At 46.8% G+C, this 16,217-nt stretch overlaps 1 protein-coding gene across 1 annotated transcript; it reads right to left on the bottom strand.

The window, feature by feature from the left end:
• Nucleotides 1–5,435: 5,435 nt before the first annotated feature.
• LOC311578740 (cytochrome P450 11B1, mitochondrial-like) lies at nucleotides 5,436–12,314 on the bottom strand. The gene is made up of 9 exons (XM_084748756.1): nucleotides 11,973–12,314; nucleotides 11,424–11,579; nucleotides 9,563–9,762; nucleotides 9,251–9,454; nucleotides 8,844–8,995; nucleotides 7,387–7,553; nucleotides 7,069–7,147; nucleotides 6,795–6,983; nucleotides 5,436–6,389 (listed from the first exon to the last, which is right to left on the bottom strand). The coding sequence occupies exons 1-9, from the start codon at nucleotides 12,209–12,211 to the stop codon at nucleotides 6,276–6,278; spliced, it is 1,500 nt and encodes a 499-aa protein (XP_084604882.1). The 5' UTR covers nucleotides 12,212–12,314; the 3' UTR covers nucleotides 5,436–6,275.
• Nucleotides 12,315–16,217: the final 3,903 nt, after the last annotated feature.

Below are 16,217 nucleotides of genomic sequence, written 5' to 3'. Positions count from 1 at the left end.
AGGCTTCAGTCTTGGGAGAAGGGAACAGGGCTGCTGCCTGGCAGTGAGAGCCACCTGGCCCACTGGACCTGACAGTCACACCTGTGTTTTCCCTATGCTGTGGGACAAATTCCTTGGGAACTGGCTTGCCTCTTGCCCACCACCTGCTGTCACTGAAGTGGCAGGATGTTTCCCCATTGTTAACCCCTGGCAGTCTCCACCAAGTTTAAATTTTTTATTACATGCATGCAGGTGGCCCTCTTTTGGAACGGGGGAGGGGGTCTCCACCTCTAAAATGCTCGAGAATTGTGCATATGCACGCACACAAATGCACTGCAGAGTATGGTAGAGAGAGGCAGAGAAATGGCTGGGATAGGCCTGGCTATCTAAGTTGGTGGGGCAAGGTGTCAGGCTATGGCTTTAGCTCAGGACTGACAAGGCAGCCAGCCGTGAGTCCAAATGCTGCAACCCACAGGATAGAAGCACAGAGTGCCTAGGGTACAGTGTCCTGAGGAGAATCTCGTTGGAATGTCCCTCAGTCTTTGCTCACCAGGCTCTCAACAGACTGCACCGAAGCCCCCCATCTTTGGGAAGTCCAGGGACGTAAGGCCGGTCACATTTTTGAGCCACCATAGGCAGAGCAGTCATATGAGGCTGCCTCGCTCCCATGCGTAGGGACGACACCTAAGTGGACGAGGACAAGGACTATCACTTTTCAAACTGATTATCTTGTGTTCCTCTATGTCTGTCTGGCTTTTGTTTTTGTTTTGTATTTTGTTTTCTGTTTTTTGTTTTTGTGGGTTTTGTTTTGTTTTGTTTTGTTTTTTAGTAGTACCGTCTATGTCGGAACACACAAGAGGGCTCCGTGCCTGTTTTGTGCAATGTTTGGCATTAGGTTTGATGGCTTTGTAAGATACAAATCACATAATGTACAACTCACCCATTTCATACATGAAATTCAGGTGTTTTGCATACTGTGTTTGTGGCTCTGCCAGTCTCCAGCACAGTCGATTTTCAAATGCTTTTCCATAAAATAAACCTCAGGGCCATTCATGGCCCTTTTCCTGAACCGTCCAGACTGTCCTTACCCAGTAACCAACCAGCCTGTACTACTGCATTTCCTGTCTGTATAGATTTTTATGTTCCGGACATCACCTAAGATTGGCCTTCCATGATGCTTGGCCTTTGATAACTCATTGCACTATGATATACATACATATATATATATACATATACATATTTACACACACGCATATGTATGTATATATATACACATACATACATTTATTATGGATACATTATAAATATGTATAACCATACACACAATTATATACATACATATAATCTCTCTCAACTTGCATAATGTCTTCAAGTTTCACCTCTTGGAAGTGTAGCCACCAATATCTGTGTTCATGTAAATTCACTTTCCCAGGTGAGAAATCCTGGTACCCGGAAGTCTGTAGCTAGGGACCATGGACACACTGTGTCTGTAGGGTGCCCATCATACCTGTGAGAGTGTCAGGCCTCCTCTGGGTATGCGTTTGTGGCCTCGGCAGCAGCTGGACTCCAGCATCACATTTTTTATGTTCCCAGCTTTTTGTTTATATAAAAAAGGATTGAGGGATGATATCACAGAAAAAAGAAAGAAGAAAAGGGTGTATCTACACAAAAGGAACCCAAAAAATACATGATAACCCCCCTCTCAATTTTATTGATTTATTTATTACATATACAGTCTTCTGCCTGTATGTACACCCACATGTCAGAAGAGCGTTCCAGAACTTATTATAGATCCTTTTGAGCCACCATGTGGCTGCTGGAAATTGAACTCTGGTCTTCTGGAAAAACAGTGAGTTTTCTTAACCTTTGAGCCATCTCTCCAGCCCATGATAATGACTCTTAATCATGACTTTTTTCAGAGTGTTGCTTCTGTTTGTGGCAAAAAACAAAAACAAAAAACAAAAAACCAAACAAACAAAAAAACCACCTGAAAATCTAAAAACCAACAACAACAGAAAATTCCCCACAGCTCTAATCTTAAAGGGAATAGAAATAATTATTCTGTCAAAGCTATTTGTTTAGTGATTACAGCCTGGGAACATGTATTTAGGTTACTTCAAGGTTCATGTTTCAACAGGGAAGCAGTTTCGTGAAGGTTTTTATAGATTTATAGAACAAAGGAAGTTATGAATACAGGCAAGTTTAAATATATTGGTGAGTCCTACAAAGAGGGGGCTACAGGCAAATGAAAGAAGCATTTCTATGGGCCCAAGATCCTATCTGATCAGCTTTTGGACTTTTGTTTTGTGGAAGCTGGTGACTTGTTAAGTTAATGGATCCCAAGCTTTTGGTCTATTAGTCACATGATAGTAATTCTGATACAGAGGTAGTCAAAGGTATGCTATTTGGGGACTAAATAAGTAATTAGACTCTGGAGCTGCAACATTATAGACTCTCCACATCACTGAAGGTTTTTTACATTTTTATTTTTATTGATTTTTGTTTTGTTTTGTTTTTCATGAGTATTGGTGTTTTGCTTTCATGTATGTCTATACACCATGTGTGTGCCATGCCAGTGGAGGTCAAATGGTGTCCGATCCTTTGGAACTAAAAATAAAGGTCATGGTGAGCCATCATGTGGGTGCTGGGGTTTCAACCTGGGTCCTCCAGAAGAGCAGTCACTGTTCTGAGCCACTGTGCCATCTCTTTAGCCCCAACTGCAGTTTTAATCAGTCTTTATTTACACAGCTTCTTTTCTGGATTCTTGCCCACACTACCAAGTAAGTAATTATCATCAGCTATCATCTTTCTGCTAGCAAGCATTCACCACATAGTATATGACTTATTTTGTTGTTTCATGTTTAACATTTATATTTTATGTTTAAAAAGGTTAACGTGAATGGTAAGACTTATGATCACTCCTGAGCTCATACACTTGCCAGTGGGTGGTGGTGTTGCACACCTTTAATCCCAACACTGGGGAGGCAGAGGTGGGCAGATCTCACAGTTCATGGCCAGTCTGGTCCACACACTGAGTTCTAGGATAGCCAGGGCTACACAAAGAAACCCTATCTTGAAAAACAAATAAAACCTCTATTAAAGGTTCCTTAGGTGTTTCAGAACTGACTCATTAGGGGTTTTCTTTTACTGTAATGGTTTTGTTCACAAAACTTGTTTTCAGGGTTTTTTGTTGTTTTTGTTGTTTGGTTGGTTGGTTGGTTTGGTTTTTTCTAGACAGGGTTTCTATGTGTAGCCTTGACTGTCCTGGATTTGCTTTGTAGACCAGACGGGCCTCAAACTCCCAGAGAGCCTCTGCCTCCCCGGAGTGCTGGGATTACAGGTGTGCGCCACCACGCCCAGCTGTTTTCAAAAACTTTTCATTGAACAACAAGTGTCTGTGCCTTTCTTGGTAACAAGATAGTTTTATGACCCAAAAGTGTTTAACATCGTCCATGTAGTCCTCTTCTGATGACTGTCATTTGGGTACAACTTTCTTTTAATTGGCTCATATGTTAAGTTGGTAATATCACTAAGTCTCATTATATTAGGATTCATTTAAAAGGGTCGAATGTTAAAAATGACAGGCTTGTCTGGTTCATGCCTGCAGTAGGGGTAAGTGCTGAAGCATGCTTGCTTAGTACAGGTTATTTTAACTTCCTCATGGTAACACCAACAGACTCTGATTTTAAAAACTTTGAGATGACAAGAGAAGAAATGGACAAGTTGAGATTTACATTTTTAAAACCATGTGGAGTTTTGTCTGAGCTGTGTCTGATTGTCACACAGGGGTCATTGAATTTGATGAGTGTTATAAACAGCAAGATGTGCCATAAGATCTGAGCACTGTTCCAATTATAAAACGCCCTGCAGTTGGGTTCAAGCTGTGTGCCTATGTGTGTGGGCATATGTTTGTATATACATATTTTTATTTCTAAATTTCTTTTACTGCATGTGTGTAGGTGGTTTACCAGCATGTATGTCTGTGATTCATATGTGTTCAAAAGAGAGTATTGATTCCCTGGAACTGCAGTTATACATATTTTTAGTCTGACATATGAGTGCTGGGAACCAAACCATGTCCTGTCATGGTCGGATCATGGATGTAAAGGTGACTCAAAGGTGAGGAGAAAACTTTGGTCTCTGACCTACCTCATCTTGTTCCCTGCAAGAAAAAGCTGCAGGTTCAGCCGTTTGAGGACCAACCATCATTTTTTTCCACCACTCTCTTTTATATAAATATGCAGCTCGTATTACTAAATTGTATCTCTTCCTAGTAGTCACTTGGAAGCCATTTTAGCATTTCCCAAGAGTTGTAACAAGTGCCAAGAATTTTCCCCATCATTTTCCTAACTTGCTCTGGAGCAGATATCTCATGTAATCATGGAATACTTATCAATACAAAAAAAGATTAACTGTGATGGGCTGAGCAGATGGCACAACTGGCAAAGTGCCTAGCATGTTGTCATGAGGTCTTGAGTTTGCCCCCCTCCCCACCCCCGGTACCTGCATAAGAGCTAGACCAGGGTAGGTGGATCCCTGGAGCTCACTGGTGGGGTGGGTCTACCAACTGTTTTACTCTAGTCTCAGTGAGAGACCGTGTCTCAATAACTAAGGTGGGGAGTGACAGGGGCAGGCACCCAGTGGCCACTCTGTCTTCATAAGCAACCATGCATGTGTGCAAACACACTTCTTTTATATAATGATATTAATTGAATCATAGAAAACAATTATTTTCACCAATTTTTCCAGTAACATCCATTAGTTTTGCTTCTAGGGTCCAAACCCAAGATACCTCTTGTGGTGTGTGGTCAGTGTATGTCCTAGGCCGGTCTCTTTTGTGTGCTTTATGACTGATACTTTAAGCTCTGTTCAGGCATTCTGCAGCACATCAGTAGATGTGGGCTCATCTTGCACTTTCTGGTGAGTAGACTGTTTTCACATCTGGGAGAGCACACTCAGAGCTGAAGAGACAGAGATTACTTTGTATTTTCTTTGCATATGTGTTTGTTATCTGTTTGTGCATTTTTACTCTTTTACCATTGGGGTTTTGATGTTTTCTCTTCTTCTCAAACTACTTTTCTTCTTTAATGTTTACCTAAATGTTTGTGGCAGGTGTTCAAAAGGGATGTCATATCCTGAAGACCTGCAGTCACAGACTGTTGTAAGCTGCTGTGCGTGGGGTGGGGGTGGGGGGTGGGAGGGGGGAGGGAACCGAACCCAAATCTTGCAAGAGCAGCAAGTACTCTTAACCACTGAGCCAACTCTCTAGCCCTTAAAGTGATATAAAAATATTGAGGGCTTTAAAACCTTTATACTGAATGTTATAAGAATTTTTTACTAATTGGATTTTTTTTACTAGTTGGATTTTAAATAATTGATGAGTGGATTGATTTTTTTTTTCCAATGCAAGAACAGACACATTTCTGTTGTTTATAAGAGACTTTTTTTTTAAAAGGAGGCATAGTTTATATTTTATCAGGGCAGCTAAGAAAGAATGAGACAAAGAGAGTATGCCTAGGTATGCTTGTAACCCAGGGCACATCTCATCCCTGAATGGTGCACTATGCTTTGGCTGGTGGTATGTGTTGACCAGGGACATGAGGCCCGAAAGACATTACACACTGACACTCCAAAAAGCCACTCCAAATGGCTCAAGTGAGTCTGGCTTGTGTTCATTTGTTACCAGAGAAGATACATACAGAAACCATTATGAAATTAGCTAACCAATTTCTGACCCTTGTGTTACCAGGACATTTCTACAAGCTTGCTTCGCCACACCTGAGGCCCTTGGCTTGTCTCAGCATCCCCAGGGTCCACACATAGTCTGGATTGGGAAGGTGATCTCTCAGCACCCACTGTGCCTGGCATCTGGGGTGTGCGGCATACACACATTAGTTGCGTGGCCAGTTCTGTCTCTCGTCATACGTGACAATGTGATCTTATGGGCTTTAACTGCCTACATGAGATGTCCTTTCTGGTGTTGAGTTTCTCTTGAACAACACTCAAATAATACAAAGAAATTTGAGAAGAGTCAGGAAGACATTTGGGACCAGACAGGAAGCCAGCATGTAAACTCACTTGGATGACTGCAGTAGGAGGCTGAGAAATGACAGTGAAGGGGCAGCAACCCCGCCCCTGACCAGAGCCATTCCCGGGCCTTGAATCACAGCCTGTCAGATCCTAGATGAGAGGCTAACATTGACCACAGGCATAGGACCCTGAGGGAGAAAAGAGGGGGAGCACCTCAAGGGAACAGGAAGAGCTGACCTCCTGAGACACCAAAAAAGGTTGTGTTACTAGCTGATAGGCCGGAAAGTGAGGAGGGGGCTGGAGCTGGGCATCAAAACGAAGCGGTAGACCATCTGAACATCCTTGTGCTCTTGTGTCTCCACCTGGAAGGTTTTTAGCACCTGGAACACAAGGTTGGGGGGGTGGGGGGGGGTGGAGTGGGAGATTACTCCATCTGGCCTCCTCAGCGGGTCTCAACACTCACCTGCTGAGCTGCTCACTGCTGCCCCTATGCTGCAAAGAGGACCGACCCCCTGTTGGGCCCTGAGAACCTAGCCCTGTTCTAGAAACCATCCTATCCCACCAAGCTACCACTAAGGACATATTTAGGTTCAGCTAGCCCATACTACTTTGAAAGTCCCATCCTATTCAACCTTATTCTTAAGGCTCCCCCCTCCTTAGGTGCCTGCTCTGGTGAACCAGACACCCCAGGCTCAGATAAACTCTGAAGGCCTTGTCTTAGTTACCCACCTTCCAGCATCCTCCCACCCCGCCCCATCCCACAGGCCCCATTCAGAGACGCTCACATGGTGCAGCAGCAGCAGCATCTCCACCTCTGCCAGGCGCCTCCCCAGGCACTGGCGAACCCCAAAGCCAAAGGCCAGGTGCTGGAACTGCCTTTTCTTGTCCAGCCAGCGCTGAGGCATGTAGCGCTCAGGTCTCGCGAACACTGCAGGGTTTCGGCCCATGGAGTAGAGATAGAGTAGGACCAACGTCTGTGGGCAAATGTCAAGGGCAAGGTCAGCTGCCTCTGAGATGATGGACAACAGGCCAAGTGGTGGCTGTATGAGGCTCACTCACCCCAGCAGGGACATGGTAGTTCTGAAGCACCAAGTCTGAGTTTGCCATTCTCTCCAGAAAGGGACCAACAGGGTAGAGCCTGGGGAAGAGGAAGCAATGGGAGAGGCCTCAGAGTTGAAGGGCTTCTCCTGTCCACATCTGCATTTCTCCCTCAGATCCTCCAGAGGATCTGTGGTGCCTGGCTCTGCTGAGCTCAGGCAACCTCCAGAGGAGCAATAGCACCCAGCAGCCATAGGAAGAAGGACAGAGAACATGGCTGTCCTCGGCCCCAGAAAAGAGAGGGTACAGAGCAGCAGGGGAGGGGCAGCTGGCACCTACCTCAAGGTCTCTTTAAGGGCAGCCCACAGCAGGGGCACGTCTGATGTAACCCTGTGAGGATCTGCAGCGATGCTGGCCTCAGCTGCCAGACTCTCTTCCCGAAGGGCCTGCTGAACACCTGGGTTCCGAGCCAGCTCAAAAAGGGTCATTACCAAGGGGATTGCTGTCTGCAGGAGACAGACAGCAACCTCAAACACGCTCTCAAAAGGTGTCCCTACTGAGAAGATGTCCTTTCCTGGAGAAGAGCCTGGTCATAGCAAGGTGGGACTCTGGGAAGCTTGACTTTCTTCTCTAATGTTCACCTGAACTCCTTGCCCTGCATCCTGAAGGAAAGCCCCCTGACATGTTACCTTGGGCCAACATCTTAGCACCTTTAGAGTTAAGTATGACAATGTGATCTGATGCCCCTTGAGATGGCCTCTTTGTATCACCCACCTCCACCTTCCCTAATCTATGATTTACACCAGCTATTCACATGCCCCTTGGAATTGGCCTTGCTCTTCACCCTGACTTTTCCTGACTAGTGTGAGCCCTGAACCTCTAGATCCAAAATGCCTCTTTCAATGTCATGGCCCACAAAAGCAGTCTCATAGGTCCCTTCCTGAAGTCACCGGTGCCTTCAGGCTGTACACTGGGCTTATGGTTGACACAAGGCCCTTCCTAATGGGGCCCAGATCACTGTGGACCTCATCTGGCCCTATGTCCCTCCACTTTAGGTAGCTTGCTGTCTCCCTAAGCCCCAGAGGGTGTACATACAACTCTGACTCTAGACTCTCTGGTCTCTCTGGTCCCTGGACTGTTCTGACACCTCCATCATCTTATTCCAACAAGCTTTGTGCTGGTCCTCAACCCCTCCCAAAAACAGCTCCACGGTGGGAGCATCGTGGTTTTACTCTTTCGTCTCTAGAACTCGAGGCTCTAGATTAAGGATCCTAGCCCAGAGCAGCCCCTTGGAGAAGGAGTCTGTGACAGGCAGGAAATGTGCTCCTGAACCCTTATTCCCTCCCAACTACTAGACTGCGCTACCATCATCATCACCCTTTGGCATCAGTGGGACCTGGGTGCTTATCGCTCCCTTCAGCCTTGTCTTCCCTTGCCTCAAGTTCACACTGACTTGGAGGCCTACTCTACAGTCCAACAGAGGACTCCAAGCTGCTCACTGTTCTTCTAGGCTCATAGGATACTTGGGCATTGGAGGAAATGAGGGGTAGGCTGCTACCTGACAGGTTTTGTCTAACTTGGCTTGTGCCTGGAACTTGGATGTGCCGGCCTTGACTCAAAACAGCCCAGCTAGGATCCCCTTTCCCTTTGTTCAAATATTTCACTAGTTTCACAGCAAATAGCCACAAAAGGGAACAGGATTGGGCAGCGCAGGTGAGGGGGAACTGTGAGTGACTGTGCTTTGGGGAAAAACCATGAGGTGTCAGGGTGGAATTCAGGCTCCACTTGATCCTGACCGTGTCTACACTTCCAGCAGTGAGTTCCATAGAATTGGCCTGGATGGCAGCCATTGACAGAGTGCCATCTGCTACCAGCTCTGATACGACACTCCAGGACTGTGGACGACCCTTTTCCAGCTCTTCATACACATTCTTGACACATTTTGTGACTGTAGGAGAAGAGAAAATGTGGAGTCGTGATGCTGGGACAGGCCTCTGCTTCACCCTCATAGCTGTTGTGTCCCTGGCACTTAGGTCTTTGGGCTTGTGTGCCACCATTGCTGCACAATACAATCCTAAACTCACCGAGGAATTGCAGGAAGGGCCTTAACCAGCCACAGCTCTTTGAAGTGAATAACCGTGAATGACAGTCACGTGACCATTTTCCCCTGCCCCATGGTGCCGCCCAAGTCAGTGGCCCTCACCATACTCAGAGATGAGGTCCCAGGACTCAAAGTTTTCTTTCCACACCCAGGCGCTTGTCCAGCGAGTCAAGCTGCCGGGCAAGAGCAGAAGCTGTGTGGTGGTCTTGAACATGGAATGCAAGGCATGGATGAACTTTAGGCTGTCAGGACTCAGGTCATGGCCAATGAGGCCCAGCCGCTCCCCATAAAGAACAAAGTGGCTGGCTGCAGAGAGAATATTATCGCTGAACCAAGGCAGTCACTGGCCTCAGTGCTGTCTCCTTCCTGGCCTCAGCTTTCCCCGTCTCCCTCAAGCTTCCCCAGGCCACACACCTTCTATGGTATAGTTGAACAAATTGGACCGGAAGTCCGTGGAGAAGCGACCATGGGCACTCTCCAGCATCTTCTTCTTCAGGTTCTGCACAAAGTCCCTTGCTACCATGTCCACCATAGGGATAAACTTGTGAACGGCCTTCGGTGACAGCATGTTTGGGTTCAGGTTCAGTCGGTTGAAGCGCCATTCAGGCCCATTTCTGCAGAGGGGAGCAGAGCAGAGCTGCAGACACCTCCCAAGAAAGGTCTGGCCCAGGCCTGTGTCCCATCTTCCTGACCCTCAAAGAACTTGGGGGAAAGAGATGTTGGGCTCAGAGGCTGACTCCGCACATCCTACCCTACTCCTTTCTTCCAAAGCAGCCTCCATAGGTTGGCAGAGGTCACTAAGTCTAAGATAGATTTGGCACATCCACACCCAGGCAGAAGAGAGAATCTGTTGTCAAGCTCTGCCCACCTGGCCTATACCACCAGCCCACAGAGGATAAGCCCTAGCTGAGCTCACTCAGCCTGTCAGTCCTGTAGAGTGTGTGGTCTCTGAGACATCAGCATCTGCCTATCTCAGCTAAGGGATCCCATCTTCCCTAGGGCAAGAGCCTCAGCAGAGGACCACTCACAATATCCACAAACCACCGCCCAGGCACCGGGGGCGGGAGGTAGAGGCGCAGGGCTCCCATGGAGATTCTCCACTAAATGACAGGAAGGAGCTTGCACACTGAGCTACACATGTAGAATGCCTGTTATTCAGTATGCAAAAGCCTGCAGCCATTGGCAGTAATCACACGCACATACACACATGTACCCACACAAGATGTCAAAAAACACATGTGAGAGCTGGGTGTAGTGGCGCACGCCTTTCAGCTCAGTACTCAGGAGGCAGAAGCAGGCAGATCGCTGTGAGTTTGAGGCCAGCCTGGTCTACAAAGTGAGTCTAGGACAGCCAAGGCTACACAGAGAAACCCTGTCTCGAAAAACCAAATCAAAACAAAACAAAACATGCGTGAGTACCCTAGTCCCTGTGTGCATAAACCTAGGAAAACAGCCATGCTCACTGAGGCAAGTTCACCTGCCTTCAGAGTGTCAAGTCCTTTATCTGGACACATCACAGGGTCATACTTTCAAATAAATACTAACAAGTCAAATACCATAAATATACAGATGCAAGGGGTGTGCACATACATATTACACATGGCTCTGCCCTGTTGCTGAGCATGTCCTTGCTTCTACATGATTTCAGTCAAGTTTCCAAGGAACTCGTTTCTCTAAACCATTACTGAGAAAATACTGCTCTTGATGTGGTCTCAGGGAGCTGCCCACAACTGACTTCCTTTTCACCCCCAGTAGGAATTACCTCATTTGCAGATCATCCAACCTAAGCCACCAGGAGCCTCTCCAGATGTGCACTCAGATGCAGGAGGAAACTCCTCCCTCTCTCCACTACCTCATTCAATGTTTGATGGTGAGCCCACAAGAGCCATCTGCTTTCTGTCCCTTGGTCCCCAGGACTGTCTACCCTAAATCTCTAAGACCAAAGCACCCCCTAGGGAAGTGACACCACATTGCTGGACATCAGGCTGTGGCCCCCTGGAGCCAGTGGATCTCCCACCCGACCTTCCTGGAACAGCTCTGTAGCCCATTGTCAGGAAAGCCTGTTCAGACCTACTGCTAGAGGGAGAATCACTGTTTCTCTTGTACCTTTTTGGACATCTCCCTCCTCCCCAGACCCATAAGCTCCATCACGTGGCACCAGTCTATGCATGGCAGTGACTGGTCTTCACATTCCGCCCCCAGCCAGTTCTTTCTCCTGTATTCAGGAGTCCAGTCTCACCTCCCCACCCCCTCCTTATTCCTGATGTCCACTCACAGCAAGAACACGCCTCGTCTCAGGCCACGGTGCTCTCTGTGGGCCAGCCAGGGTTCCAAGGTTGTGCGGTGAGGGTATTTACTGTATGCCTGATGCAGCTTCTCAGCATCCTCTGGCAACATCACAGACACTATCTGGGTTCTTCCTACTTTGTACCTGGGGTGGGGCGGGTGAAGAACAGAGCCCTGCTGTGGGTGGAACGCCTTCCACCTGAGCTCCCTGAAAAACCAGCCCTGTCAGGGTGCTCCCTCGCCTCACCCTCCCCTAGCCTTTGCTGTCCCCACAGGAGGGCTCTCCCACTGCCTGACTGACTCCTCTCCACTTCAGCGCTCCTGCACTCTGTGTGAGCACTGCCTTTCTCTGTCCACATGGACAGCCACGGTCTCCATGAGTCAGGCCCATGACCTACTGTGCTCCCTCCCTGTCTTGCTAAGGATGGAACAGCTGGTGCCTACTGGGGAATGCAGCACCTCATACCCTGCAGAGCCTGAGCAACCAGGGAGGCAGGAAACTGTCTGTGCTCAGCTCTGGGTCAGGAAGGCCCCTTACCTGAAAATGGGCCCCAGCTCTTGGAAGGCCTGGTGCATCTCCAGGTGCAGGTTCTCCTGGCCCTGCTCCCTCAGGATTTGTATCATCTTCAGCCACTTGTTTCTGGAGTACTGCGGTATGGCTTCAAAGGGCTGCAGTGCCTTGGGGGCCAGTGCTGCTGTGGTGCCCAGTGCCCTCGTCCTGGGCAGGCGCCACCAGGGTCTCGCCAACCACATGTCTGCTTTCACTCTGAGTGTCATTACCGCGTTCCCTCCTTCTCTCCTCTTCAGCTCACAGCCTTTTATCCTGTCTTGAGGACATAAACTGCCCACTGACGATGTCACCGCAGGATATGTCCCTGGACTTGCCCTAGAAATCAACTCAGAGCTGATGGCTCTGCTGGAGGTAGAGGAAGGAGATGGCCTTCTGCCTAGTCCTATCCCTGCAATGCCTACTGGTGGGTGGGAGCTGAGATCAAGTCCAGACTCTGCATGCACACTAGAAAATTGTCCACTAATGGGCAGAGCCCTCTTTCTCCTTCCCAAGGTGAAAGCAGTCAGATGGACATATTTTGAATTATTGTGGAGCCTTGAGTGATTCATCCTGACTTGAAGATCGCTAGCCAGATAAGGTGGGTGGCGTTTTTTTTTAAAAAAACATTTATTTATTTTTTTTTATGTGCGTTGATGTTTTGCCTGTAGATGTGTTTGTGTTAGAGTATCAGATCTTGGAGTTAGAGACAGCTGTCAGCTGCCATGTGGGTGCTGAGGTTTGAGCCAGGCTTTGAACAGCTAAGCCATCTCTCCAGCCCTGAGGCAGGTGGGCTTTTACTAACTGTCCTGATTCACATTTAAGTATCTGCATTTTACAAATTTCTCATTTCTTTTCTACTTGGGAAATCAAAAGCATATTTATCATAGGGGATGGCTTAGTGGGATAAGTTTGAGAACCCGAGTTCAAATCCCTCAGAACCTTGTAAAAGTGAGACACGTCAGTGTGAGAGCATTACCCCAGCGCTGGGAAAGACAAGGAAGGAAGATTCCAGAGTGTCTATAGTCAAATGTGAACAGTCTAGGTTTAGTACAAAACCCTGTGCGCGCGCGCACACACACACACACACACACATACACGCACAGAGTCAAACCTCTCTCCCATTTAGGTATATACATGTGTATATATTTGCATACACATTCCTGATGCAGAAGAGTTTTTCTTTTCTGTTGTTTTTGTTTGTGTGTTTGTTTGTTTGCTTTGTTTTTTGTTTTGTTTTGTTTTTTTTAAGGTCTCTCTGTATAGCCGTGGCTGTTCTAGAATTCACTCTGTAGACTAGGCTGCTTGTTACCAAGCTCTATAAGATCACAGATGCTCTAACTGCCTTTGCTCCCAGAAAGCAAGCTATGCCCTGCAGCAGACAAGTCCCTGCTGTGAAAAAGCACAGAGATCTGGGAAAGGACGAAAGCAGGCCCAGCCCCTTCCCCTTCAGAGCTACGAGAGGAATTTGTGGTCTTATCCAGTATCTGAGTCCTTGGCACTGAGTTCAGAGCGCTATTTCCTATCCCCACTCTGAAAAGCTTTAGAAATCGGGTGCTTCCTTTGTTCAGGGGATATCTCTGAAGCTCTCTTTCTCTTTCAGACTCCCACTTCTTCCTTGACCTTTTTATATGTCCCAGCTGAGTCTCATTTCTCCTACTTTGATTTTCTAATGGAGCCATCCTCCAGACTTTTGAAAGGAAGCCTCTGTGGCCCTATCAGCTCCAGTCCCCTCCCCCTCCCCTAGCCCTTTCCTAATTGAGCCCCCACATCCAGGCCCAGTCATGACTACTGGGCTATCCAGGTCCTTTCTACTCATATAAGAAACGAATCCTGATGCTCTGCCTTCAAGATGAGGTTTGTTTAGAGCCCACCAGAGAATCACAAATAACTGGGGCACACCAGGCTCCTGTCTTCCCGAGCTAGGAGCCGGTGCCTGCTTGTCTAGTGCCTCTCAGTTCATCTTAGGATCGAAGTGCTGTAGATAGTCTGCCACGTGGGTCCAAAAAGGGGAGGGAGGGAAGGAGAGAAGGAGGGAGGGAGGGAGGGAGGGGAATCTTGAGCCCCAGGGAGACAGGATCTTTGGGGGGGGTGAGACTATGCTACTCAGCATGAGAAGACTGCAACTCTGGAGTTTTCCTCACTTTGGTGGGGGGGGAGGGGAAGACAGTAGGAATAGATCTTAATTTGGGGACTATAAAAAACACTCATGCCTACCACTTTTGCATTTTCTCCACCCTGACAGTTACCTTGTCCCAGTGCCCCAACCAATGGTTTCTACTGACTTTCAAATTTCTGCTTTTGTAAGTATAGTTTTCTTTAGCTCACCTACTCCTTATATGCCCATTCTTAGTCTCCCTGTGCCTTGCTTGCTTTACCTAACACCCTCTGGGTCCTTTCATGTTGACGCAAATGCCATGTTAAATTCCCTCTTTGTTCAGGGCAAGTAGTGTTCCCTTATATGTGGACTGTTTTCTTCTTTCTTTCTTCTTCCTTCTCTTTTTTAATTTTTTTTTTTACTTTTATTTTGTTTTGTTTTGTTTTGTTTGAGGGTTTTGTTTTGTTTTGTTTTGTTTTGTTTTTTAATAAATTTTTTCTGTGTAACAGCTCTACTTGTCCTGGAACTCACTTTGTAGGCCAGGCTGGCCTTGAACTCACAGAGATCCACCTGCCTTTGCCTCCCGAGTGCTGGGACTAAACGCATGCACCATTACTGCTCTGCTTGGACTGTTTTCTTTACTCACTGGTTTGTAGGCATGTCTTGGCTCTGTGAACACCATGCTACAGTTATGGTGGTCGAAGAGCTCCCTTTGACATAAAGATTTTGTATCTTTTGGGTGTAAACTGTGGGAGTTGGTGCATGTATGAGGGCTCCGGGCTTGATTTCTGAGGTTCCCCTTCTCTTCCCTGTAGCTATGACGATTTACTTTGCCACCAACAAGGCACAGGTCTCCCCTTTCCTTCCTCCCTCCTCAGTGCTTGTGATCTTTTTGTCTTTTTCATAGTTGTCACTCTCACAAACATCAGGTGTTTCTCCCAGTGGGTAGAATTTGGATGACTGGTGAGGTTGAGCATCATTTATGTACCCTCTATCATTGGTGTCTCTTTTTAAGACTGTCTGCTCAGATCCCATTTACTAACCCTTGTCATTTGTTTTCTTACTAATTGAGCTGATTGAACACTGGGTCCCCCAGTTGGTAGTGCTATCTTTGGAGGCTGTGATACTTTGGGAGGTATGTGTGGCTCACTTTTCTTTTTCTTCTAGTCTCTAGATTGTCTCTACAGGCATTGGTAGGGTCCTTGTGATCGTATATGGTTTTTTTTCTCTCTAGTTTTCTGTACTTCCCCTATTGCTACGTGGAAGTAAGAGCTCAAAGTGAATTTAATTTACAGACTATGGTGTAAGGAGCCATGGATAGGTGCTCTGCTGACAACGGCTGAAGAGTAAAGACTGATTTTGGCTTCTGCTCCTCCACTATGTTACACGCATCTCAGTCGGTGTGGTAGCCTGGGCACACTGCCTCAAAACCCGCCAGAGAACTTAAACTAGACACAAAGGAAAACAAGGGCTAGAAGTAACCACTGCAAGCAAGAATGGAAACTCTCAAATGCAAATAACATGGTAAACACATACTGACTGGATACCAATAGTTAAAGTTGGAGTTGGGAAATCAGAAAATGTTTGACCCAAAAGGACATTAAAACACAAGACAGTAAAACTCAGCAAGCAACAAGATCAGCATGCAGAGAGAAATTCTAAATGCAGATCACTAACCTCAGTTCTTGTTCAATTGGGTTTTTTGTAATTTTTATTGTCAATTTTCACTTCCTTGGCTAATTCATGGCTAAGGGGTATTTTGAGTGACTGTGAATGAAAAGATTTTGTGATTTTTTTTTGCCTGAGCAAGTTCAGTATGGATGCACACTATTCCTGCCAGCTCAGAGCTTTGTGAAGTCTTTAGGTTTTCCCAGATAGAGAACCATATCTATTAGTGGAAAATCAAGATCAGCCACTGTGAGGACACGCATGTGTGAGAGCATCATGATGGAACCAATATTTTGTGTACTAATTTTAAAAATACTAATATTGAAGAATTAATTACAGCACACAGGCAAGTTGTTTCAGGCCTAGATGTGACAACACGCCATGAGCAGAGGGCAGGCAGAAGAGGTGGCTCACCCTGTGACTCCCAGGAAATGAGAGACCTGAGCCTCAGATCCTAATAGTTCCTTCAA

Source organism: Acomys minous (assembly GCF_964271855.1).
Source record: "Acomys minous genome assembly, chromosome: 12".
NCBI classification, from domain to species: Eukaryota; Metazoa; Chordata; class Mammalia; order Rodentia; family Muridae; genus Acomys; species Acomys minous.
Note: the sequence above shows the minus strand (reverse complement) of the source record. Positions and strands in the feature narration are given on the sequence as shown.